The 27654-nt window shown below is 38.1% G+C and overlaps 1 protein-coding gene across 1 annotated transcript; it reads right to left on the bottom strand.

The window, feature by feature from the left end:
• Window positions 1-17525: 17525 nt before the first annotated feature.
• LOC141390629 (uncharacterized) lies at window positions 17526-27194 on the bottom strand. Its single transcript, XM_073963575.1, has 7 exons — window positions 26624-27194; window positions 26412-26566; window positions 26240-26348; window positions 18261-18361; window positions 18077-18199; window positions 17892-18015; window positions 17526-17814 (listed from the first exon to the last, which is right to left on the bottom strand). Exons 1-7 carry the CDS (start codon window positions 27177-27179, stop codon window positions 17564-17566), a joined length of 1419 nt encoding a protein of 472 aa, XP_073819676.1. The 5' UTR covers window positions 27180-27194; the 3' UTR covers window positions 17526-17563.
• Window positions 27195-27654: the final 460 nt, after the last annotated feature.

Genomic DNA, 27654 nt, shown 5'->3' with positions numbered 1-27654 from the left:
GGCTTTCATATGTCATTCTAGTGGAGGCTTCTTTATAGATGTCAATGTCCAGGCCTACAGTTGGCGAAAAAATATGCTTGATGGGAAAATATTTGATGAATATGTAATATTGTCTCTACAACAATAGTTTTTGTCAATGTTGTTGTTGCTGTTGTTTTAGCCACGCAAATGTGTTCGTTCGTGTATTATTTCACTTATCAGGTTGCTCTGTATCCTACTTACTTAATTACTTACTTAGCTGGCCCATTTCAGAACATTTGTTCTATAGGCCGAACTAAGAAAAGATCTCCAATTCTCTCTATTTGTTGCTTCGCTTTCTGGAATACCGCGCCTTTTCATCTCATCATCCACTTGTTTGCGCCATCTATTCCTTGGCCTGTCAATTCTGCGTGTACCGCCAAGCGGTCCGTATTTATACGCCTTTTTAGCGGGTTCATCATCGCTCATTCTTATGATATGGCCTAGCCAGCGCAATCGCTGCATCTCGATACGTTTAACTATATTTATGTCGGTGTACAGCAGATACAGCTCGTGGTTCATGCGACATCGATATTCACCGTCAACGCAGATTGGTCCGTAGATCTTTCGAAGAATTTTTCTCTCAAACACACCAAGCACTGCCATGTCTGCTTGCGCAAGTACCCAGGCTTCGGAGCTATACATCAGCACGGGTAGTATCAGTGTTTTGTAGAGCGTTATTTTTGTTTGACGAGATGTGGCTTTGCTTTTAAACTGCTTACTTAAACCAAAGTAGCATCTATTGGCTAATACAATTCTTCTTTTTATTTCACAACTGATGTCGTTTGTTGTGTTTACAGAGGTGCCGAGGTAGACGAAGTCTTTTACTGCCTCAATATTATAGGAACCAACTTCCACAGTCGGTCCGAGCTCAATGGACGCATTGCGCGTCGACACCATCAACTTGGTCTTTTCACCGTTTACCGCCAGACCCACTTTAGCAGATTCTCCTTCGACCTTCATAAAGGTATCAGTTACTTCTTTTACTGATCGGCCTATGATGTCTATATCATCAGCATAAGCAAGTAACATGTGACTATTGGTGTAGATTGTGCCACTTCATTTGACGTTTGCCTCTCGTATAACCTTTTCCAGCAGGATGTTAAAGAGATCACACGAAAGGCTGTCTCCTTGTCTGAAACCTCTTTTGGTACCAAACTCTTCGGAGAGGTTCTTTCCTATTTTAACTGAGGACCTCGTGTCAGTTAAAGTCATTTTGCTAAGCCGGATGAGCTTTGCGGGATACCAAATTCAGACATGGCTTGGAATACCTTTAAACGCAGCGGGCTGTCGAGGGCTGCTTTATAATCGACAAAAAGGTGGTAGGTTTCGATCTGCATCTCTTGGGTCTTCTCCAGGATTTGCCACAGGGTAAATATCTGGTCAATGGTGGACTTGCCAGGTCTAAAGCCGCATTGGTATGGTCCAATTATCTCGTTGACCATTGGCTTTAGTCGTTCGCACAATATCCCTGACACGATCTTGTAGGCAATAGGGAGTAGACTTATGCCCCTATAGTTAGAGCATACAGTCTTATCTCCCTTCTTGTGGACGGGGCACAGGATACTCAGGTTCCAATCGTCGGGTACTCGTTCTTCCTGCCAGATGGTGCTAACTAGCTGATGAATACACCTTATCAGCGTGTCGCCTCCGGTTTTGAACAGCTCGGCTGGTAAGCCATCGGCTCCTGCTGCCTTATTATTCTTCAGCCGATTTATTGCTGTCTTTACCTCATCTTGGCTGGGCGGTATATATTCAATACCATCTTCTGGGATTGGGACTGTGGTATCTTCGTCGTCTTCGCTGCTATTGGATACCAACAGTTTTGAAAAATGTTCTTTCCATATCCTGAGTACACTATCTGTATCAGTTACCAAATTACCTTGCTGGTCTCTACAGGAGGATGTACCTGTACCAAAGCCATCAGTTTGATGCTTGACTCTTTGGTAGAATTTTCGGACTTCATTCTGGCTCCTGTACATCTCGAGTTTTTCACACTCCCGCTTTTCCATCTCTCTCTTTTTCCTGTATCTCTCTCGTGCGCTACGCGTTGCTACGGATTGTAAAGTAACCCTATATGCCGCATTTTTCTTTTCGATGGTAGCACGACACTCCTGATCATACCATGGTTTCCTTGGTGGAGGTCTCTGGTATCCAAGTATGGATTTTGCGGCTGTTTGCATGGAGTGGGCAATGCTTTACCATTGCGCTGATATGTTATCGGGATGAGGAGTGCTTTGATTAAGCAATTGGGCTAGTTGAGTGGAATATGCTGTGGCTATCTGTTGTGATTGCAGCTTACCGATGTCTAACTTTCGTGTTGTGTCTGTTCGTACTTTGTTTGCTATGTTTAAGCGGGTGCGTACCTTTGCTGCAACAAGGTAGTGGTCCGAATCAATGTTTGCGCCTCGGAACGATCGTACATCCAGCACGCTCGATGAATGTCTTCCATCTATCACAACATGATCAATTTGATTTCTTGTTTTCCGATCTGGAGACAGCCAGGTGCCCTTATGAATATCGAGATGATTAAATCCGGTGCTGCTAACTACCATGTTTTTTGCAGCTGCAAAGTCTATCAGCCTCATACCATTGTCAGATGTTTCACTGTGGAGGCTGAATTTCCCGACTGTTGGGCCAAAGATATTCTCCTTTCCAATTTTGGCATTAAAATCGCCTAGAATGATTTTAATGTCATGGGCAGGGCAACGGTCATATGTTTCTTCTAAGCGCTCGTAAAATATATCTTTGGTCTGTTCGTCCTTTTCTTCAGTGGGAGCATGAGCGCAAATAAAGCTGATGTTGAAGAATTTAGCTTTTATTCGAATTGCAGCAAGTCGTTCATTCACTGGAGTGAAGCTGGATACCAGATGTTTTAGTCTTCGACTAACTACAAATCCGCAACCAAACTCATGCTTTACGTCATGGCAGCTATAATACAGTGCGTCACCTTTAGGTGTTGTTGTGACGCCTTTCCCAATTCATCTTATTTCCTGTATGGCAGTAATATCGGCCTTGTACTTTTCAAGTACGTCTGCCAATGCGAAGACTGCACCTTCTCTATAGAGAGTGCAAACATTCCAGGTGCAGATTCGCAGATCATGGTCCTTAAAACGTTTGCGGGGTTCGTCAACTTTAGAGGGGGTTGTTTTTCTTTTCTTTCGTTTTTTCATAGTATGCTGTATTTTCTAGGGGAGGGTTACTAGCCCGACGCCCAAACCCAAGTTTTTAACGTTCTTATGGCACATGTTAGCTCACTACCTTTAACGGGTGTTAAAGGCAGTTCCCCAGGTGACACCAGGGGGAGGTCAGTGTCCGCTTGAGATGAAAGAGGGACCAAGATAAATCCTGGGCTTTGCCATGTTAAAACCGGTCAGGACCGTTGCTTGGTATCATCCATCCCCAGGGTTAGTTGGGCAGCTAAACAAATGCAGTGTATCGTGTGGTCCCAATCCACACGCTGGGCATGTGTTGGGTATCGTGGCGTCAATTCGGGCCCAATTCGAATTGAGGCGGCTGCATCGTCCGGATCTTAACTGGGCTAAAACCACCCGTGTTTGCCTTGGCAGCTGGCGTTCTTCTGCTGCGATGGATGGGGTGGTCTCCAAGTACGGCATTCACACTATATCTTTGTACTGCCTGCGCAACCATATCAGTGTGAATGCTATCCAATCGCCTGGGACCTCTCTCTCTAGATCATGAAGGTCTCTCCTGACGTGCCTGGGTGGAGGAAGCCTATCCCTTAAATCGTGACAGGGATGCTCACTGCGATAACACCCAAGCAGGTACTGCATCGACAACATCTTATTGTGTTGACACACCGGTAAAATCTTCGTCTACTTATGAAGATGGTCCACTAGTTTCATGAGGAAGCAGCATTCTGGCAGGTTTGAATCTTCTTCCACTGCTTAGTGCTAACCTTTGCAGAACACGCTGGCGCCGCATAGCTTACCGCAGACCGGCCTATTGCATTGTAGTTGGTCAACAAGGTTTCTTTGTCAACTCCCCAAGTGCTGCCAGCTAGCGACTTGAGCACCTTGTTCCTACTTCAGATCTTATCGCAAATAGCTGTGGCATGCGCGGACGACTTAAACATGCTATCGAACGTTACACCCAGTATTTTGGGGTAGTTAGTGGTCGGAATCAGTGCCCCATCGACCAATATATTCAGTGGGAGCCTCATTTCAGCCGTCCATGTGGTTAACAGTGTGGGAATTTAGCGGCAGATATTTTCATATTCCTCAGATGGAAGAACTGCACTAGGTCCGCTATGTAGACATTTAACCTTTCACCTATCGTACAATCTTCCGTATACATCACGATCTCTTTGCCGTCTGGAGGGTGTGGAATTTCAGAAAGGTAGAGGTTAAACTGTTCCGGAGATATCACCCCTCCTTGGGGAACTCCCTGTTTCACTCTACGGGGTTTGGATTTCTTGTTTCTGAATTCCACAAACGACTGGGGTCTACACATATGGTTGATTACCCAACGTTTCATGGCTTGAGAGTAGTCTTCTCTATATTCTCGAACAGCTTGGCATGGTTGACGGTTCGAAATCCTTCGACAGCTCAAGGGCCACCATGACTGTTCGGTCGCATGGCCTTTTCTGGTTCAGTCCTCTACTGATATGTGTGGATATGGCGTCTAATACTGTTGTAGTACCAGGCATTTTCCAAAATCCATGTTGATGTTGGGCAACTGGAAAACACCTTCTCATCCTCCCGACGATGAGTAGTGCCTCTAGGATCTTAGCTACTAGCGACAGAAGCGAAATCGGCCTGTACGATTCAACTCTGCTGGGATCCTTGCCAGGCTTCAGTAACGGGACCACCCTGTATGATATGGTTGGCTAACGATAGGTTGAGGACACTTGTTAAATACCCAGGTTCATCCAGTTGCTTAAGCATTACCATCGATATTCGGTGAGGTATCTTCTCGGCTGGAAGGACTCTTCTTATACGGCGTAGCACACTTCTCTTCGCCCTATCACTCTCGGGGTGCTCTATGAATTGCCAGTTAAAATAACACACGCAACTCTTTGGGTCAGTTACTGTCACGCCGTTGAAAGTAACTACTGTTCTGTTATCCATCTTTTCCCGATTCGAGAGTGATTGAACCGTTGCCCACAATTTACTTAATCCTGCACCAATGTTGCGTTGCTTCAGGTGGTCCAGCCACTTTTTCCGCATATGTTCGCCTACTAACCTGTTGACTTCCAGAGTAAGCTCTCTAACTCTTGAGTCTTCAGGGTTCGTACGACGAAACTCATTACGCTCATTTGCTAGTTCCGTCGCCTCTGCTGGGAAATTTGGTCTTATTTCGGGTATTCGACCAGCAGGTATGTATCGAGTGGCTGCTGCAGTGATGATGGCCCGGATCTGAGGGAGTGGGCAATTCTCTGAAGCGGTGGTTGGTAAATTCTCTGAACCCTTGCCAATAAGCTTTCCCATGGTTCAGGAAAGTACGGCGTTCAGAGGTTATGAAATCGGGTGGTCTGTTTACGCACCCGATGATAGGGAAGTGGTCTGAGCTGAGGGAAATGACGGTTTGCCAGGATACGTCATTTATCGGACCTGGTGACACAATGTTGATATCTGGCGAGCTGTGTAAGTCTCCTCTAATTCTTGTAGGGGCGTCTTTATTCACCGTGCAAAACGTGGAGCTATCAATTTGCTCAGCCAGCGCTGTACCCCTCTGGTCATTACCTAGGACGGAATGCCAAAGCTCGTGATTAGCATTGAAGTCCCCTAGCACCAGACGGTTATTGCCCTCTAAAAGCGAACTAATATCGGACATATAACGTCGGGCATAGCTATTCATCGGCGGTATGTACCCATTAAGCAGCTCTACCTCGGTAGTACCACACTTTACTGCTACAACCATACATGCCATGTATGGGTCACTAGAGACAAGCTCAAGCGAGATACTCGTAGGTCTGTACTGGACAGACTGGTGTATCAGGAAGGCAAGTCCTCCTCTTCCGCTTCTTGTGCGATCCTTCGCAAAACGTTGTAACCATCACAACGTAATCTACAGGTGGCGGTGAGCTTTGTTTCTTGGATCGCGGCGACCATGATGTTTTTCCGACTCATAAAATCTACAATTTCGTTGACCTTATTGCGGAGACCGTTGCAGTTGAATTGCAGGAATGATGCATTTCCGGGTCGTTAAACAACAACTTGTGGTGTTAGATGCTGCCCACGAAAATGCATCCATTCCATACATCCATTTCATCTCACCATTGTTGACATGCGGTGGATGCGGATGCGTTTATGTGTTTGTCAAAGTGGCAATATGTACCTCCGCCATTAACGGTCGTTTAGAGATGGTCGTCTACTTTAGTAAAAAATTCACTGCTATGAAAAACAAAAGAAAAGAAAAACAAGTAAAAATGTATCAGTCGGCTTTGTCGACAGAGATATGCCTTCAGTCTGTGAGAATTGATACACTTTTTTATGTATTTATGGGGTTATCAAAATTTTGGGCGTATGAACTTGCCGACAAAAATATAAGCTCAAGAGTTTTGCGGGGATCCTAAAGCAATGGACCGACATAGTTCATTTTGGAAGTGAGTCTTATTGTGGGAACCATTCCTCTCTATAGATATTGCACCCACCATTCATTTCAGTTGGTCACCATATAACTTAGAGCTTTTGGACCATTATATCAAGAAACATGGGCTTGCTCACGAAAAACATAATATCACTGTAAGCAGGGTCACTAGGAGTACCTTCAGTAAACATTACCAACGCATTCCCGAACAGACACTTAACAGAACTATAGCAATGTTAAATATTTGTGCGGGTGGTACCCCAAGGAGCGGACATAAACTGAACATAAACTAAGTTTGGACAAAATATTTCGAAATCTGTTTATGAAATATCGTGCGTACCATTTTAGCGAATATTTTTTAACTTTTGTGGTGGAGGTGCCGGAAGGTGTGGAGCTTTAAGCATCACCTTCGAATTTCATATAATATTCAAAGAAATATTACTATATCCAAAATGTGGATCAATGCAGTATTCGGTTCGAGAGTTGTCATGCGCAACAGCCACTACACATGATTGACGTAGGAGGTTTTTACAGCTTTTGCTTTTTTTCAGTTTTTCAAGAAGTGTGGACTTGTCAATCAAAAAACTTGTACCATCTTTATAAGGGCCTTGAGCGCAACCTGTTCCAAGAAAGCTCAAAACGATGCGAGATGAGGTCCTAAACTGCGTTTTTCGAAATTTTGTGTGGGAGGTACCCGAAGGAGTGGATCGATATAATCAAAATATTTAAAATCGGAAAGTGCCGTTCTATGCGGGCTGAACATATATCCTGAACATATACTGACAATTTTCCGAGGGAAAGACTAAATATGAAATTTCAGCCATTTCGATGTGATAATGAGGCTAAAACCTTGATAATCTTGGTGGTACCATTCTATGGAGGCTATATCAAAACGTGGACCTGTATTGACAAATTTCTGGGAGAAAATGTTGTAACCCCAAAGAGGACTAAATACCAAATCTTCAACAATTTCTGGGGCAAAGTCCCGCACTCCCAACGAATACGAATATGACATTTCAGGCTAAAATACTGAAAATATCGAAAATCGAGCGGTACTGTTCTGTGGGGGCTATATCAAAACGTGGACCAATATAGGCAATTTTCAATATAAACTTCTATACCAAATTATAAAGCTCTATCGTATTGCAAGCTCTATCTTGGTTGGCCCTCGATTGAAATCTGAGCGTCCTATGACTACATGTCCCAACAACAGAAGCATAGGTTAAGTTTAGGGATGCGCAACCATCTAGTAACATAATGACTGTTTCACTCGGAAACCTTTGGGTCATTGCGTTAAATTTGAAATTATTGAGTTAAAGATGAAGAACAAGAACAAAAAGTTTCCGGGATATTGCTGGGCTGTTGGACCCACGGTGATTGTTGACTGAGAGAAGGGAAGTCGTTTGGCGATGAGAGACAACAAGACAGATTGCTGTGGATGTACCCAGGTTTCATAAGCCATCTGCAGTGTGCCTTCTCAAAGTAGACCTTGAAGTTTGCCGATATAGTAGCACATTGATGACCGAACATATTCATGAATTGGTAGATATTAAATCCACCTCAAGGTAGTTCATCTGCTAATTCGTTTCCCATTATATTACTATGACCTGGAACCTAACAAAGTTTAACAATATTACGTATATCAATCAAAGATAGTTTGGGGTTTATGGTCCATGTCTTGAGAGTTTTAAAGGCCGCCTGACTATCGACATATTTTGTCACCGGTCCTGTAAGGTTGACCGTTTAAAACAGTCTGAGGAACGCTGTTGATCAGAATTGACGCAGCTCTTTGCACACTTGATAATTTAGACAGTAATGCCTTATTTCCAAGTGTCTGCCACCAGATAAGTCCACCGTAGGTTTAAAGGAGTAAAACCATGGTTACATAGACTCAGTGAATGACTTGTGGTCTTAGTCCCCAACTTCTGCCAATGGAGTTCTTGCAGGAGTAGAGTGATATAAAACGTTTCTTCGCCCGCTCCTCGTTATTCCTTTTCCATGTCAAATGATGGTCGAGAATTGTGTAAAGGTATTTAGTTTCCGGAGGGAGTTCCAATGCAACTCCGTCCAAAACTGATGAATACATAGTACGAGTTCCATCTTCTCCGGTTTGACTCCAAGACCATTGCAATTCATACCGAAACACCTTCGAAAAGGATTGGCAAAATTTTCTCACTTATCAGCAGTACTATATAATCGGCATAAGCCACCACCTTAGTTTATTACCAAAAGCCAGAGTAGAGGTGAGAACACCCCCCATATCGGTGTGTCGATGTTAACAGTTATCCTCAGGGAAGCATCCTTTGTGTGAATTGATAAACCTGATTTTCAGCATTTCACAAATCGTCACCATAAATGCCCGAAGACGTAACCCACAAAATCTAAACTTTACAGGAGAAGCAAAAAACGGTATAAAATTAAAACCTGTTTTATGGAATACTAGCAAATGCCCGCTACTTCGTATGCGGAAAGGAAACGAAATATATATAAACAATATTTAATACTGGAATGGTGAATACTGGAGATTCTGTTGTACTAAGACCTATTTTTATTACCAATATTTTTCGATTGTAGTCAGAATTAAAAAAAAATCTGCCGTATCGCATCCCTACACAGCTACCATATTTTTTATTTCGAATTTCCAAAACTACGAATCATATTGCAAATTTCCGATTTGACTCCTGGTTTTACCCCTTCACTAACACAGCAAGTCCTTCCAGTACGAATTTCCAAACACTAAACTTTATCTCACTCCTTCACAACAACAATCACGCACATTCACAATTCAAGGTCCTAGCTTTAAAGGTTTCGCCCAGAACCCGAATAGGTCCGTTAAATTTTCGGCATTCAAAATGGCCATAAAAATCCACGTTTTCGTATATCCCCATATAACGGTACCTCTCGACTTAGTGTATTTTTAAAGAAGAACAAATGTATATTGTCCAATTTTCTTTAAATTTAGACCCTGAATACTCAGAGGATATAAAAGTTTAATTTAAAAAATGTCCACTTCACTCCACGTTTATTAGAAGAGATATTTTGAAGATTTAGAGTTTTTGAATGATCTCCTGCACATTTTGCAACCGAAATTCGGAATTTGTGGCATGAAAGGTTAAAAAACTTCTTTACAAAAAATTGTACTTAATGTGCACGGGTATGCCAACCGTATATAACGGAAAAATTTTTGAAGGCATTTCAATTCAATACCTTCTAGTTAACACGTTTTCAAATTTACATACCAAAGCGGTCAGAACAAAAAAACATTTTTTGAAAAGATACTTCACGTTCGACTACTTAATTTCAGTACATTATTTAGAAACTCCTTGGCGTTAACATTAAATCAATGGAACAATATTCAGTATAATATTTCAAACTCATAACTTTGTCTCAAATTTTAGAGCGATCTTCATAACAAATATTTTTCCATTTCGTATTTTTTGTACAAATAGCGTTTTTCCAAATTATATAATCCCTGCTTTGTTCCTACACCCAACACCAAATTTAGTACCTTAACTATTTAATATGGTTTTGGTACCAACATGTTACCCAACTTTTCGTACACATAGGTAAACGTTTCAAAAATTACTTCCTTATATTCAACATATATCCTAACCCCAATTCACTTTTCCAGTTTTACCAGTTCCCCCGAAACCCATTTGAGGACTATTTAGTAGTTTTTGTATAAATAAGTACGAATTTTCAAAACCTCCTCCCTACCTCCACTCTAAACACCAATTGCTAATCTAATACCGAATTTCAAAATTCCAGTTCTACCCTTTGCAAAATCACAAATTGTACAAAATTCTATACCATATAGCAATTACCGAAAGGTACCAAATGTTGTACCATTTAGCACTTTTCGTACACGATTTTCCAAAATGTACTTTCATATCTCAGCTCTATCCGTTCACCTAAACCCAAATTATAGCCAACGTAGTTCCATTTAGCACTTTTCCATAAGTACGAATTTCCAAAACTACCTCAATCCTACACTCCAACAATAATCAGTTCACGCAAATACAAATTATAGCGAATGTCGTACCATTTAGTACTACCTCCATATCTCAATTCTATATTCCAAAAGTAATCTTAATTCCGGATTCCAGCTCTTCAAATCCATATCATACTAAACTCACTACCATTTAGGACTTTTCGACCTTTGGTACATCTTTCTTACTCTTCATCAGTGACCCCCATTCCAAATTTCAAGATTCCGGCCCTATTCGTTAACCCATAATATCCAAATTGTACTATATTTAGTACCATTTAGTATTTTTCGTATACTTTTAATTCGTATTTCCAAAAACCTTTCTTTTTTACTCTCCATCGGTGACCTTCATTCCAAATTTCAGGATTCCAGCTCTATTCGTTCACCCAAATCCAAATTGTACTAAATTTAGTACCACTTAGTACCTTTCGTGCACTTATAGTTCAAATTTCTAAAAACCTTTCTTTGTTACTCTCCATCAGCGACCCTCATTACAAATTTCAGGATTCCAGCTCCATCCGTTCACCCAAATCCAAATTGTACTAAATTTAGTACCATTTAATACTTTTCGTATTTACAAAAACCTTTCATTATTACTCTTCATCAGTGACCCTCATTCAAAATGTCTGTATTCCAGCTCAATCCGTTCACCCAAATCAAAATTGTACTAAATTTAGTACTTTTCGTATATTATAGTTCGAATTTCAAAAACCTTTCATTTTTACTCTTCATCAGTGATCCTCATTCCAAATTTCAGGATTCCAGCTCTATGCGTTCACCCAAATCCGAATTGTACTAAATTTAGTACCATTTAGTACTTTTCGTGCACTTATGGTTCGAATTTACAAAAACCTTTCTTTGCTACTCTCCATCAGTGTCCCTCACTACAAATTTCAGGATTCCAGCTCAATCCTTTCACCCAAATCCAAATTGTACTAAATTTAGTACCATTTAGAACTTTCCGTGCACTTATAGTTCAAGTCTCCAAAAACCTTTCTTTGTTACTCTACACCAGTGACCCTAATTTCAAATTTCAGGATTCTAGTGTCACCCGTTCACCCAAATCCAAATTGTACTAAATTTAGTACTTTTCGTACCCTTATAGTTCGAATTTACAAAAACCTTTCATTGTTACTCTTCATCAGTGACCCTCATTCCAAATGTCTGCATTCCAGCTCTATCCGTTCACCCAAATCCAAATTGTACTAAATTTAGTACCATTTAGTACTTTTCGTACCCTTATAGTTCGAATTTACAAAAACCTTTCATTGTTACTTTTCATCAGTGACCCTCATTCCAAATGTCTGCATTCCAGCTCAATCCGTGCACCCAAATCCAAATTGTACTAAATTTAGTACCATTTAGTACTTTTCGTACCCCTGTAATTCGAATTTCCAAAAACCTTTCATTTTTACTCTTCATCAGAGATCCTCATTCCAAATTCAGGATTCCAGCTATATCCGTTCACCCAAATCCAAATTGTACTAAATTTAGTACCATTTAGTACTTTTCGTACCCTTATAGTTCGAATTTACAAAAACCTTTCATTGGTACTCTTCATCAGTGACCCTCATTCCAAATGTCTGTATTCCAGCTCAATCCGTTCACCCAAATCCAAATTGTACTAAATTTAGTACCATTTAGTACTTTTCGTACCCTTGTAATTCGAATTTGCAAAAACCTTTCATTGTTACTCTTCATCAGTGACCCTCATTCCAAATGTCTGTATTCCAGCTCAATCCGTTCACCCAAATCCGAATTGTACTAAATTTAGTACCATTTAGTACTTTTCGTGAACTTATGGTTCGAATTTCCAAAAACCTTTCTTTGTTACTCTCCACCAGTGACCCTAATTTCAAATTTTAGGATTCTAGCTCCATCCGTTCACCCAAATCCGAGTTGTACTAAATTTAGTACCATTTAGTACTTTTCGTACCCTTATAGTTCGAATTTACAAAAACCTTTCATTGTTACTCTTCATCAGTGACCCTCGTTCTAAATGTCATTATTCCAGCTCAATCCGTTCACCCAAATCAAAATTGTACTAAATTTAGTACCATTTAGTACTTTTCGTACCCTTGTAGTTCGAAATTCCAAAAACCCTTTGGTACATCTTTCTAGCTCTCCATCAGTTACCCTCATTCCAAATTTCAGAATTCTAGCTCTTACCGTTTGCCTAATACAAAGGGTACCATATTTAGTACCTTTTAGTACTTTTCGTACACTTCTAGGTCGAATTTCCAAAAACCCAGCCTTATCTCACCCCTACACACCAACAGCAACCTACACCCAAAATTTCAACTTTCTATCTTCAGCGGTTTCGTCTGGGCGCTGATGAATCAGTCAGTCAATCAGTCAGTCAGTCACTCACCTCACTACTCTTTTATATATATAGATTAATCTTATGAAGGCGAGTATATGGGATATTATCGATCATATGCGAAGGGGAATTAGTAGTGAAACCAAAACCTCTGAAGTGCTTAGTTTTGAGATCCTCCATTACAACAAAATCTGCAATATTATCCCATTTTACGAAATGCCATTTCTTGAATAACATCGTTGTTTTTGAACGTAGAAGCTTGAAATTTAGCCAGAGCATGTGTCTTAGCTTTATGTATCAGATTACGTCAAAAAACGAATATCGATTTTCATGTCAGTTACGTCTTCGGGCATTTATGGTGACGAAATAAAACTAACCTTGTAGGTATCCTAATCAGTACTTATTTACACATTTTAATCCAAATCAACAATAATCAACCTATCCTTAGAATTCAGAATAATTCTGAGAATCTGAACTCATATTAATCATCGACTGGTCCTAAACAAACCGATTGAGGTGTACGGTAAAATAATAGTGTAATGAAATAAATTTCGTCATAGATACAACAAAAGGAGACAACAACTTCCATCACATAGCGTCAATAATGTTGACAAAACTCAAAAATTAAACCTATGACAGACAACCCCGGTAAGAAAACAGGGCGACAAACCTGTCAATCGAAATGGGAATAATAAATAAACAAAATTGGCAAAAAGACAAAAACAACATTTGTTTTTGAGTTGAACCTACGAACTTCATTCGGGTTTCCTATTTATTTGTGGGGATTGCTGTTTCTTGTAGATTGTATTTAAATCTAACTTTGGGAGGGAACAGTGGGACAGTGAAAGGACAAAACTCGTAGCAGTGGTTAGTATGCCTATCGGAACACAAGAAATTGTAAAATTGATTTAGGAACAACCAAAGAGGCTATAAAACGTGGATTTTTTATAAAGATTTTAGAAGCAACCAAAGTGGTCAAAAACTTGGATTTTTTTAAAAAATTTTAGAACAAAACAAAGAGGCAAATAAACGTGGATTTTTTAAAGATTTTAGAATAAACCAAAGACGTCAATAAACGTGGATTTTTAAGATTTTTAGAGCAAACCAAAGAGGGCAATAAACGTGGATTTTTTAAAGATTTTTAGAACAAACCAAAGAGGTCAATAAACGTGGATTTTTTAAAGATTTCTAGAGCAAACCAAAGATGTCAACAAACGTGAATTTTTTAAGGATTTTTAGAACAAACCAAAGAGGTCAATAAACGTGGATTTTTTAAAGATTTTTAGAACAAACCAAAGAGGTCAATAAACGTGGATTTTTTAAAGATTTTTAGAACAAACCAAAGAGGTCAATAAACGTGGATTTTTTAAAGATTTTTAGAACAAACCAAAGAGGTCAATAAACGTGGATTTTTTAAAGATTTTTAGAACAAACCAAAGAGGTCAATAAACGTGGATTTTTTAAAGATTTTTAGAACAAACCAAAGAGGTCAATAAACGTGGATTTTTTAAAGATTTTTAGAACAAACCAAAGAGGTCAATAAACGTGGATTTTTTAAAGATTTTTAGAACAAACCAAAGAGGTCAATAAACGTGGATTTTTTAAAGATTTTTAGAACAAACCAAAGAGGTCAATAAACGTGGATTTTTTAAAGATTTTTAGAACAAACCAAAGAGGTCAATAAACGTGGATTTTTTAAAGATTTTTAGAACAAACCAAAGAGGTCAATAAACGTGGATTTTTTAAAGATTTTTAGAACAAACCAAAGAGGTCAATAAACGTGGATTTTTTAAAGATTTTTAGAACAAACCAAAGAGGTCAATAAACGTGGATTTTTTAAAGATGTTTAGAACAAACCAAAGAGGTCAATAAACGTGGATTTTTTAAAGATATTTAGAACAAACCAAAGAGGTCAATAAACGTGAAATGTTTCAAGATTTTTAGAACAAAACAAAGAGGTCAATAAACGTGGATTTTTTAAAGACTTTTAGAACAAACCAAAGAGGTCAGTAAACGTAGATTTTTTAAAGATTTTTAGAAGAAACCAAAGAGGTCAATAAACGTGGATTTTTTAAAGATTTTTAGAACAGATCAAAGAGGTTAATAAACGTGGATTTTTTAAATATTTGTAGAACAAACCAAAGAGGTAAATAAACGTGTTTTTTAAGATTTTTAGAACAAACCAAAGAGGTCAATAAACGTGGATTTTTTAAAGATTTTTAGAACAAACCAAAGAGGTCAATAAACGTGGATTTTTTAAAGATTTTTAGAACAAACCAAAGAGGTCAATAAACGTGGATTTTTTAAAGATTTTTAGAACAAACCAAAGAGGTCAATAAACGTGGATTTTTTAAAGATTTTTAGAACAAACCAAAGAGGTCAATAAACGTGGATTTTTTAAAGATTTTTAGAACAAACCAAAGAGGTCAATAAACGTGGATTTTTTAAAGATTTTTAGAACAAACCAAAGAGGTCAATAAACGTGGATTTTTTAAAGATTTTTAGAACAAACCAAAGAGGTCAATAAACGTGGATTTTTTAAAGATGTTTAGAACAAACCAAAGAGGTCAATAAACGTGGATTTTTTAAAGATATTTAGAACAAACCAAAGAGGTCAATAAACGTGAAATGTTTCAAGATTTTTAGAACAAAACAAAGAGGTCAATAAACGTGGATTTTTTAAAGACTTTTAGAACAAACCAAAGAGGTCAGTAAACGTAGATTTTTTAAAGATTTTTAGAAGAAACCAAAGAGGTCAATAAACGTGGATTTTTTAAAGATTTTTAGAACAGATCAAAGAGGTTAATAAACGTGGATTTTTTAAATATTTGTAGAACAAACCAAAGAGGTAAATAAACGTGTTTTTTAAGATTTTTAGAACAAACCAAAGAGGTCAATAAACGTGAAATGTTTCAAGATTTTTAGAACAAACCAAAGAGGTCAATAAACGTGAAATGTTTCAAGATTTTTAGAACAAACCAAAGAGGTCAATAAACGTGGATTTTTTAAAGATTTTTAGAACAAACCAAAGAGGCCAGTAAACGTGGTTTTTTTTAAGATTTTTAGAACAAACCAAAGAGGTCAATAAACGTGGATTTTTTTTAAAGATTTTTGGAACAAACCAAAGAGGTCAATAAACGTGGATTTTTTAAAGATTTTTAGAACAACCCAAAGAGGTCAATAAATGCGGATTTTTTAAAGATTTTTAGAACAAATCAAAGAGGTCAATAAATTTGGATTTTTTGAGGATTTTTTAAAGATTTTTAGAACAACCCAAAGAGGTGAATAGGTCTGGATTTTTTAAAGATTTTTAGAACAAACCAAAGATGTCAGTAAACGTGGATTTTTTAAAGATTTTTAGAACAAACCAAAGATGTTAATAAACGTGGATTGTTTTAGAAATTTTTAGAACAAACCAAAGAGGCCAATAAACGTGGATTTTTAAACATTTTTAGGACAAACCAAAGAGGTCAATAAAAGTGGATTTTTTAAAGATTTTTAGAACAAACCAAAGATGTTAATAAACGTGGATTGTTTTAGAAATTTTTAGAACAAACCAAAGACGTCAATAAACCAAAGAGATTCATAAACGTGCATTTTTTTAAAGATTTTTAGAACAAAAAAATGAGATGAATTGTATTTAACAGGATCGGAATACACTTATTAATACGAGTGAAGTCTCTCAAGGAACCTTTGCAAAGGTTTATGGGAATACTTTGTTTTTTAATATTTTTTTTTTAGGAAAGAACATTGCATTGCTTTTCCATTCCGCTCCACTGTCTAACGGTACTGCAGGAAATTAAGTTGCCGAATACAACGAATTTAAAATTAACCAAAATTCAGAAAAACCACAAAAATTGGGTGGTGACGACGTTGGTACCATTTGTGAACGGCACATTTCATTCCTTTTTCGGGTTTCGGCTCCTCTTGGAAAACCGTAACACTGCAAAAAGGAGTAGAAGAACACACCACCAAAGACAACATTATCGATGTAGTCTTTGCAGGCGACATTACCATGACATGTGGGTGGCGCTTTGTTATGGTCGTATTTTCAAAGCAAACCGTTGATGATGACTATGATATGGATGTGGTTCGTCTGATGACTGCGGCGGAGGTGGTGATGATGATGATGGAAATCAAAGCAACGACGACATCAATAGGCGACAAAGTAGGAATAATATCAACAGTCTGTGTTGTGGATTCGGTCATGCATTTGCCTAACTTTATCTTCGTCTTCTTCGTTTTCCCTATTATCCAACCCTCAAATGTGAATTCACAAAAAGGTATTTACATGGGAATCAAAGCAACAGACAGACAGCCACAAAAATGAAATGTTTTTGGAAGACTTACTTACAGAGGGTCTATGGAGCAAATGAAATGCATGTTGCATTAGTTTCAGCCATAGCCAATGCTCTATACATATGCTGTTATTCCCAGGGTACTAATGAAATGTTAAATTTGGCGTAACTGGAACAAGTGAGGAGAACCTCCACAATAGTTCCAAAACAAAAACAAAGAAAAGGAGAAGAAACCAAACCAAAAATCAAACACCAAACAATGACCATAAACAAATTTAATGCAAATTTGCAACAATTTTTTTTCTTGTTTTTTGATATCTCAAAAGAGAGTCGATGTTGCTGTTATTTTTGATGTTGCATAGTGCCTTAAAGTAACGGTTTTGCATTTTATACACATGATTCCTGGCGGTATGACAAGCGAAAACCACGTCCCACATATTCGTCATTGCTGCGAAAGGGCAAAATAATTGGTCCCGCTGAGACATCTCGAACTGGTGCATTTACGGTGAAATCTTCATTTGTGGAGCCATCGTTAAAACGTTCACCGCACAGGCGCACCTGATTGATGGCCAAAAAATCATCGGGACAATTGAAAATGCCAGCACCAGCTTGGCCATCGGGCACTAAATCATTTTCATCTGCAACAAAAATTAAAAATAAAAAAGAAAACTTTTGTAAGCTTATCTTATCGTGAGAAATTTCATTCTGATGATACCTTCATTTTTGTTAATTATTTGAAAATCCAATTGTTCAGAACTGCTGCCAATTTGTTCCATAACATAATTCACGCTGCAGGTGTTTTTGTCACGTTCCAAGCAAATGACATAATTCATATTATTCTGTAAGAATATATGGGAAAATAGTTTTGGAAACTTTTAACGAAACATTATTTTGACTTACCAAATATGTGGCCAATTTATTGTCCACCACCGTGCCCTCGATGTCATAGTTAAAGGACTTAACTATACCCTCCATATCGGTGTAGTATTGCAAGCAGCCATCGGGCGCCAAATTGTCTTCTAACTGTAAAGGAAAGATTCCAGAAGCAATTTGTTATTTACATTTTGTTTTGAAGGAATAATACCTGTGTTATTTTTAAATTGAAGGTCCTTGATCCTGTGGGTACCTTGGCAAATATCGACAAATACACTTTGCGATCGGGAGAATGGCCAACATGGACATAAACTAAATATAAAATTAAGAAGAAAATAATTAAAATAGGAAAGGATCAAATTCGGGCGGGGCCAACTATATGTTACCCTACACTACGCTAAATAAATATGTAAAACATATAATATCGGATGAAACTATGTTTATTTGACAAACTTATTCCTAGCCCGAATTTTGTCTTATTTTGCTAATATCATCAAAATTGGACAGAATTTTCGAGTTTGGTTATCAAATTCATGAAATCATACGGGAGCTATATCCAAAGCTGAACCAATTCCTTTCAGAATAAATATGGGTCGTCCTTTGGCCCAAAAAATGATCTTACCCAATTTTTATCCGAAGATGACAATAAATGCGACCGGTACTTTCTTCCGTAGAAGTGGTGTTTAAGGAAAATAGCTCCCATATTTTTGAGCTAACGTGAATCGGGGTCAACTCATTGATATGAGGGAAGTCTCGTGACTATCCAAGTAAAATGACATTGACAGAATTCTTTCCTTAGAGTACCGGGAGTAATATTTCGCTTTACGAGATGAAAATGGAAAGAGCTTGTACTATTCGAAATTCGTGGAGGATGTTGCTAAGAGACTTTGCTGTATCTTTAACAATTTAAGACATCGAATACCGTCTGTACATGTACGCTATTCAAGAAGTTGAAATGGGATGAATGACAGGGCGATCGATGGCCTTGTATGTGGCTATCAATAACTGTTTTCATTTTCCCACAGCTTTAACTTTCTGCTTAGAGCTTTTCTATGGCACTGGAAAGTCTATCAATGGTCTCGACGTCTTCTATGGGCAACAAAAGACATCTTGAGGCCTTTTGTGGACAACAGAGATTTGCTATAGACAACAGAAGATCTATTGAGGTCCTCTATGGAACACAAAAAACCTTTTGAGACATTCTGAAGACAACAAACTACTACCTGAGGACTCCTAGAGACAATAGAACCCCTATTAAGGTCTTATATTAAAAGTAGAAAACTTATTGGAGAGAAAACAAAAGACCTCTTAAAGTCTTTCATAAACAATAGAAGACCACAGCTGTAGTGGGATTCTCTAACGCATTTTTTGGTTACCCACAAAAATCGGTAAAATTAAAATGCTTAAAATTTAGGTAATTAACGAAATTTGTCGGTAAGTTAGCGAAAAAATAAACAACAGTTATCAAGTATTATTGGTACTTTTCATTCATAATTTTGAGTTTTAAATTTGCCGAATTTTGTCGGTAACCAAAAAATGCGTTAGAGAATCCCACTACTGGTCTTTTGAAAGAAACCAAAATACCTATTGGGGTCTTCTAGGGAAATCAGAAGATCTCAAGAGGTTTTCTATAAGGACAACATTATATTCAGCCGAAGACATATTGGGGTCTTTTACAGATAACAAATGGCTACTGGGGGTCTTCTAGAGCAAGTAGGATACCTTTTGAAATCTTTTATAGACAACAGAAGTTTTTAAGAGGTCTTTTATAAACGACAGAAGACTATTTTGGGTTTTTTTAGAGATACCAGAAGAACTCATGAGGTCTTTCATAGGGAGACAAAAGATGTCCTCATGTGGTCTTCTAGAGAGTCGTCTTCAGATCTCTTAGACACAATAGAAGATCTCTAAAGGTCTTGCATAGGCAACTGTAGACTTTAAGAGGCTTTTCCTGGACAACAAAAGTCTCCTTGATGTCTTTTCTAGTCACCAAGAGACACATTGAGGTCTTTTACAGAAAACCGAGGAATTCGAGGAGCCTTTCAGAGAAGCCAGAATACTTCAAAAGGGTTTTCGTGGACAATAGAGATCACTGAAGTTCTCGTGAGGTCTTCTATAGACAACACAAGTATTCTAGAGGTCTCTGAGAGACAAACAATCTCTTAGGCCTTTCATAAACAACAGAAGACCTCTTGGAGTCTTCCAGAGAAACCAGACCTCTTGAGACTGTTTTTTATAGACAACACGACCTCCAGCTATCTTCTGTGGATAACAGAAGGCTTCTTGATGTCTTCTATAGACAGCAGAAGACGCCCAGAGGACTTTCATAGACAACAGAACAAAACTGGGAGGTCTTCTAGAGAACCAGACGACCTCTTGACGTCTTTCAAGACAACAGAAGAATACATGATGTTGTTAATAGACATCAGAAGACCCCAAGAGAGACAACAGAAGACCTCAAGAGTTGTTCTGTAGACAACAAAAGAAACATTGAGGTATTTTATAGACAACAGTAGACCTCAAGAGGTCATCTTTATGCAGCAGAAGGCATGTTGAGGCCTTTTATAGACAACATAAGACCTCAAAAAGTTGTTCATGGACAACAGAAGATTGTTGAAGTCTTCTATAGAAAGCTGAATGCACATACATATATACAAGAAAAGTCCTCTTGCGGTCTTGTAGAGCAACAGGAATACCTTTTGAGGACATTAGAAGACCTCAAGAAATCTTTCCTGGGCAACAGAAGATTTCTTAAGGTCGTCTATAGTCACCAAACCAATACAAGAGGTATTTTATATATAAAACAGATGAACTGTTGGGGCCTTCTTAAGAAACAAAATTATTTGGGCTCTTTTAGAGAGAACCTAGACAACATCAAGATGCCTTTAAATAATTTCAAAAGACTTGTTGATGTTATATAGAAAGCAGAAGCAGTTTGAAGTATTTTATTGACAGCAGGAAACCTTCTACAGAAACCAGAAGACGTCAAAAGTCTTTTGTGGACAACATCAGACCACAGAAGTCTTTGAGAGACAATAGAATACCTCAAGTGGTCTTCTATAAACAGCAGAAGACACATTGAGTTATTTTATAGCCATCAAAAGACCTCTTGGAATCTTCTAGAGAAATTATAAAACTTCAGGAAGTCTTTTAGCGATAACACAAATCCTATTGAGGTCATCTAGAGTCAACAGGAGTTCTATAAAAGTTGTCCTGAGTAATTGGAAGGGCTCTTGAGGTCTTTCAGGGATAACAAAAGATTTTTTCGGTCTTCCAGAGAAACCAACGATATCTCTGGCTGTCTTTTAAGCAACAGAAGACCTCTGGGGTTCTTTAAAGGTCTCGACACATAAGAATCATGGCATTCTTGCTTAAGTCATATCTGGTAAATGACTAAAGACCAAGTTCGACCTAATTCAAATCTGATTCTGAAATCTTTTTATTAGGTCGAACTTGATCTTTAGTATTTTATCAGATATGACTTCAGCAAGAATGCCATTCTTCTTATGTGTCGAGGCCTTAATAAATAACAGAAGGCCACAAGAGGTCCTCCGTAGAAAGCAGAATACACATTGAGGCATTTGTTAGACAACAGAAGACCTCAAGAGGTATTTCGTGGACAGCAGAAAGCTTCTTGATGTTTTCTATAGACAGTACAATATTTCTTGGGTTATTCTATAGAAACCAGAAGACTTCATGAGGTCTTCTACAGAGAACATAGTTCCTCTGTAGGTCATCTAGAGACATCAGTATTGTGATTCTCTAACTAGAGACCGATTTTTGTCGCTAACTGAACAAATGAGTTAGAGAATCACACTACAGGAGTTCTCTTGATGTTGGCTTGAGATGTTAGAAGACCTCTTGGAGGCTTTCATAGACAAGAAGACCTCAAACAGTCTTTCATGTGCAACAGAAAGCTTCTTGATGTCTTCGGTCTTCGTTAGACAGCAGAAAACTTTTTGGGTTCTTTCATATACAACAGAAGCCTTCAAAGGCTCTTCTATAGACAACAGATGGCACAGTGACGTATTTTTTAGAAAACATAAGTATTCATGAGTTATTCTAGAGACAACACAAGTCCTCTTGAAGTCTTCTGGAGACAACATGCGTCTTCTTGAAGTCATTCTGAAAGATTAGAAGGCCATTAGAAGGTCTTTTATTAAAAGCAGAAGACCCCAAAAGTCTTTCGTGGACTACAGAATAGAACAACATGAGACTTGTTAATATTTTCTACAGACAGCAGACAACATAAGATCTTAAGGGGTTACCCCTAGTTGTGCAGACCAAAAAACCATTTTTCATGATTTTTTTTCAAAGAAACTACACATATTTTTAGGTAGATGTTTTTTCCTCCTGCAAGAACACATCTTAAACTACTTCTGGAATTTTTGTTGTTGAAAAATGTTGCATAGTTTTGTGGTAAATGGCTACCTGCCAAACCCTTTTTTGTAAAAGCGTTTTGCTGTGCCAACGATAGCTCGAAAACGGATGGGCCGATATTCGTATATTTTTGTCGGCGTTTTAAGAACCTAATGATCTTGTCTTTAAGCTAACAAAATTTTAAAAAAATCGATTTTAAACAAAATTTTTAGAAAAAATCTGTCTCGCTTAAAGACAAGCTTTTTATGTATATAATAAGCTCACCAAACCATATGAAGATCGGTCAATTCGTTTTCGAGCTATCGTTGGCACCGCAAAACGCTTTTACAAAAAAAGGGTTTCGAGAAAAACGCGTATTAAGTTGAGCCTCTAGACATAAAACTCAACGGATTCTTCAATTTGAACGGTCATATCTCAGCCAATTTTGCTCCGATCTACTTGAAATTTTTTGTGGTATACAAGTAGGGGTAACCCCTTAAAGGTCTTTTGTGGACGACAAAAAATTCTGTAACAAGACCTCAAACGGCCTTTCATGGACAACAAAAGCCTTTTTGATGTCTTGTATAGGCATCAGAAGATTCCTGGGGTTCTTTCATAGACACCATAAGTCTTCGAGGGGTCTTCTATAGAAAACAGAAGACACTGTGAGGTATTTTTAGACAACATAAGTCTTTACTAGGTCTTCTAGAGACAACACAATTCATCTGGAGGTATTCTACAGATAATTGGAGTCCTCTTGAAGAGTCTCTGAGACATCAGAAGAGGTCTTTCAAAGATAACAGAAGATCTCAAAAGTGTTTCGTGGACAACTGAAGACTTGTTAATATCTTCTATAGATAGCGGAAGACAACAGAAGATCTCAAGAATTCTTCAATAGAAAGCAGACAACAACAAAACACTTTTCGAGGTCTTCAATATACTACAGAAGACTTCTCTACTGCCAACAAAAGACCTCTATAGGTCTTCTATAGACAATCGAAGACTTTTTGAAGTCCTATATAGGTAACAGAAAACATTTTGAAGCTATGTAGAAATAACAGAAGTCCTTCTGCGCTATTCTGCAGACAAAAAAGATCTTTTGAGGCCTTCTCCAAACAACAGAAGACCTCGTGATGGCTTCCAGACAACGAAAGGGTTTATAAGGGCTTCTAGAGACAACAGAAGTCCTCTTTAGGTCATCCATAGACAAGGATGATTCTCATAGTTCCTCTATAGACGGCAACCCTCTTATTTAGGCAAAAGAAGATTACTAAAGGTATTCTTTGCGCAAGGGTTAAGGTATTCAATAGACAACAGAACAGAAAAACTCTTGATGCCTTCTATAGACAACAGCAAACATCTTAAGGTCTTTCATGGGCAACTTTAATCCTACGGATGTCTTCTATAGTTTAGATAAAATTTCTTGAGGTTTTCTATTGGCAACAGAACAACTGTTTCATGGCAACAGATGTTCACTTGAGATAAATATTAATCCCTTGAGGTCTTCTATAAACCACAACAAACTTCTTAAGGTCTTCTATAAATAGCAGAAGATTGTTCCATAGAAACAAATGAGCACTCTTCGTTCCGATAACATATTAACACATTGGCGAAGTAGTGTCCAACAGCTGCAAAATCCATATTTGCTTACAAGAGGCTTCCACCAAGGAACCGATGGGGCTTATTGGGCTATTCTACAATCAGTAGCAACGACTGATTGGCCAGTGCTACACCCTAGAGTTGGGTAATCTAGTTCCTAGTTCACTGTGCTATTTCCAAAACGTATGAGTAACGTCATGAAATCTAACGTGTAATATTGCGTATACGCAGTTTGTTCCAACAAATTATGTGGGCCATTGGAACTGCGTAGTGATCTAGATAGTTCCATATAGTTCATTTGGCACAACTCTACTATACCCCTCTGGTCATTGCCTAGGACGGAATGCCAAAGATAATGATGTATTGATGTCCCCAGTTACCAGATAATCATTGCCCTCGATAGGGAAGTTGATTGAAACGGTTTCAGAGAATTTAACAATCACCGCTTTAGAGTGCTGCTCTGGCCCCTATATCCAAGGTAGCTGCATAATTTTCTGGGAGTTCATCACAGCTGCAGCTGTTCACTACATACCTGCTGGTCGAATGCGTGAAATTAGACCAAATTTCCCAGCAGAGGCAAAGGGGACTTGGAAATGAGCGTAGTAGGAATTCTGAAGACCCAATAGTTGACTGTTAAAGCACGACCATATTGAGTTCTTGACCTTGGCGGAAAGTGGCTACTATACCAGTAAAGCAATACAACTTTGGTGCAGAATGATGATAGAAATGAGGTTACTTTTAACGAGATGACGAAGACGAGTGTGCTATGCCATATAACAGCCCTTTCAGTCGAAAATATACTCACGGCGCGTCTTAACTAAATTTAAATTAAAGGTGTTTACACCTGGGAAGTTTTTACGGTTTCTGAAACTACGATGTTCATAGATGAGAAAACTCAAAAAAATCGCCGGAGGGATTTCCAAATAAATCGCGGTCAAAGTTCACATTTTTAGGGCTTTCTTAGGTTTTCACGATTTTGCTTGTAAACCGCAAGTCCTATAGAAATGGGATTAAAGGTAGTACTGTAGCAGTGAAAGTTCTCTACAAGATTGGCCATTATGATGGTTTCGTAGGTATTACCATTTTTGAGATATAGAAGTTCACATATTGACAATTTACTGACTGTTTTGTCTCCTTATAAAACAAAGTCATGACTGCAATTTCCCAATTTAAACTTATGTATATGTGTATATCTCAAAACTGGTACAACCTAGGAAAAAAATTATGAAAACCAATCTTTAAGAGAATTTTCACAGCTATTAGATTTTCTCTAGCCACATTTCCATAAGACTTACCGTTTCAAGCAAATCGTGAAAACATAACAAAAAAAAAAAAAAAAAAAAAAAAAACGTAGAAATGTGACCTGAACTTCTATATCTCAAAAATGGTAAAATCCAGGAACAAGTCATAACTGTGAATCCTCTGGAGAATTCTCACAGCTACAAAATTTTCTTTAGCCCCATTTCGATAAAATAAACCTAAAATGTGACCCTTGACCGCGATTTATTTAGAAATCCCTCCAGCGATTTCTTTATTGTCTTTGGATTTTTCTCATCTATGAACATTGCTGTTTTTTTAGAATCCGCTATAACTTCCCAGGTGTAAGCGGTTTTCATTCAATGTTAGTTAGGGTGCACCATGCATGGCATTGTTTTATAGGGCAGTTTTTAGCGGAAATTTTTGTACAAAATTTTTTATCTAGCAACATTTGTATAGAAAAAGCTGTTATCGAACAACTTTTTCATAGACATTGCTGTTATCGAAAAACCTTTCCTCAGAAAATGATGTTATCGAAAAACTTTTCTATAGAAAATTTTTTTATAGAAAGTGTTGTTATCCAACAACATTTCTAAAGAAAATGTTTTTATCGAACAACTTTTTTATAGCAAATGTTGTTATCGGACAACTTTTCTATAGAAAATTTTGTTATCGGACAACTTTTCTATAGAAAATAGTTCTATCGAACAACTTTTTTTATAGAAAATGGCGTTATCGCACAACTTATTTATAGAAAATATTGTCCTCGGACAACTTTTCTATAGAAAACGTTGTTATCGAACAAATTGGACAGGAAATGTTGTTATCGAACATTTATTTTAGAAAATGTCTTTATCGAACAACTTTTCTATAGAAAATTTTGTTATCGGAAATTTTTTCTTTAAAAACCCCTTATTTGGTAGTGAAAGTTTTTGTTGGGTAGATCTGCTATTCTGAAAATCAAAGAATACTCACTGTGCTGTCCTGTATTAATGCCACACAAAACTGGTACTACAAAATTTACATTTTGTCCGGAAACCACAAATTGATCCTCATCACAATCACCATCGGTGGGACGATTTAGCTGAAAAGACGGTTGTAAAAAAACAGATTAGAAGCTTCTAGACTATCCCGTCTCAATACTCACCTCAAACATTAGAAAATCCAAACGTAACTGCTGGACATTTTTACGCACATTTATAATTAGGACACAAATCATGGTCTCTTGAAATGGCTGGGGATAATCGGGACTTTCGAAATAAACAACCGATTGATCGGTGGTATCACCACAACCGGTGAGAACTACAATGGAAAACTTTCAGGCAACGAATTTTAAAACACACGCCATGATTGACTTACAAATACAACACACCCCAGCACCATCGGCACATCTTTCCGTTGGTATACCTCCTAGGTTTTTACACTCGAATTCATGATAGCATGTGCCCTCCATGGAGCGTATATCACCCATATTTACAGAACATTTGGTATTGGCAAATTTGATAACCTCAAAGAGGCTTAGGAATCCTTTACTTTTGGTTTTGGTAGTAGGGACCAGGCCATGTTTTTGTATGAGATTCACTTTGGAGGGTGAACCGAACACCAAGAGATTTTTCAGTTTATTGGCCAAGTTGAAGGGGAAATAACCTGGTGGTTTCATTATGGTGGTAAATGTGGTTGGTGGAGGTTTTAAAGGTGTTTCGGTTGTGGTGGTTGGTGCAATTGTTGGCATTTCCGTTGCAGGTTCTGTTGGTAATTCTGTAGCGGGTTCAGTTGGTGGAGGGGGAGTTGGAGGTTCAGTTGGTGATTTTGTTGGTGGTGCCTCAGTCTCTGGTATGGTAGGTTCAGTTACTTCTGGTTCCATGGGCTCTTCTGTGGGTTCCTCTGTAAATTCTGTCGGCTCTTCTGTTGGCATAACTGTTGTTGTTGCTGGCTGCTCTTGTTGTTTTTGTGGAAACTTATGCCAAAACAACCTTGGCATTGCCTTCACCGGTTGAAAACGTAATTTATAAGGATTTTCATATAGTCTGTATTTCAATTCCATTAATCTTCGTTGATTTTGATCTCCGGCCATCCTTGCTTCTATGCAGTCTTCTGTTCTACACAAATCCGATAACTTTTTAACAGTTAAAAATCCACTGCCATAATAAGCCATTCCCCAACTGGGGTCAATTATCAACAAAATAAAAAGCAGGACTTTTAAATGATAGCCGATCATCCACTCTGTTATATGCGTCATTATTGACGGAAGTATCTTCAGCAACTGTCGTCGTCTGTTTAGAGATGCTTAACACTTACCGTAGGCCAATTGGCATTTCATTGTCACTGAATTTCTTCATTTCTTTTTCATTTGTCATAATTGGAGCATGGCATAGCACACAGCATAGCTA

Source organism: Musca autumnalis, unplaced genomic scaffold, assembly GCF_047663935.1.
Source record: "Musca autumnalis isolate F117 unplaced genomic scaffold, ASM4766393v1 scaffold_1, whole genome shotgun sequence".
Classification (NCBI taxonomy): domain Eukaryota; kingdom Metazoa; phylum Arthropoda; class Insecta; order Diptera; family Muscidae; genus Musca; species Musca autumnalis.
This window is presented reverse-complemented; position numbering and strand designations above follow the sequence as displayed.

Excerpts from the sequence above, each read along its gene's own strand:
- LOC141390629 (XM_073963575.1), bottom strand. The coding sequence starts at position 27,179 with ATGCCAACAGAAGAGCCGACAGAATTTACAGAGGAACCCACAGAAGAG. Across the intron at positions 18,200-18,260 it reads TCAATTTAAAAATAACACAG|TTAGAAGACAATTTGGCGCC; the intron begins GTATTATTCCTT and ends TTTCCTTTACAG. Across the intron at positions 17,815-17,891 it reads AATAATTAACAAAAATGAAG|ATGAAAATGATTTAGTGCCC; the intron begins GTATCATCAGAA and ends TTTTTGTTGCAG.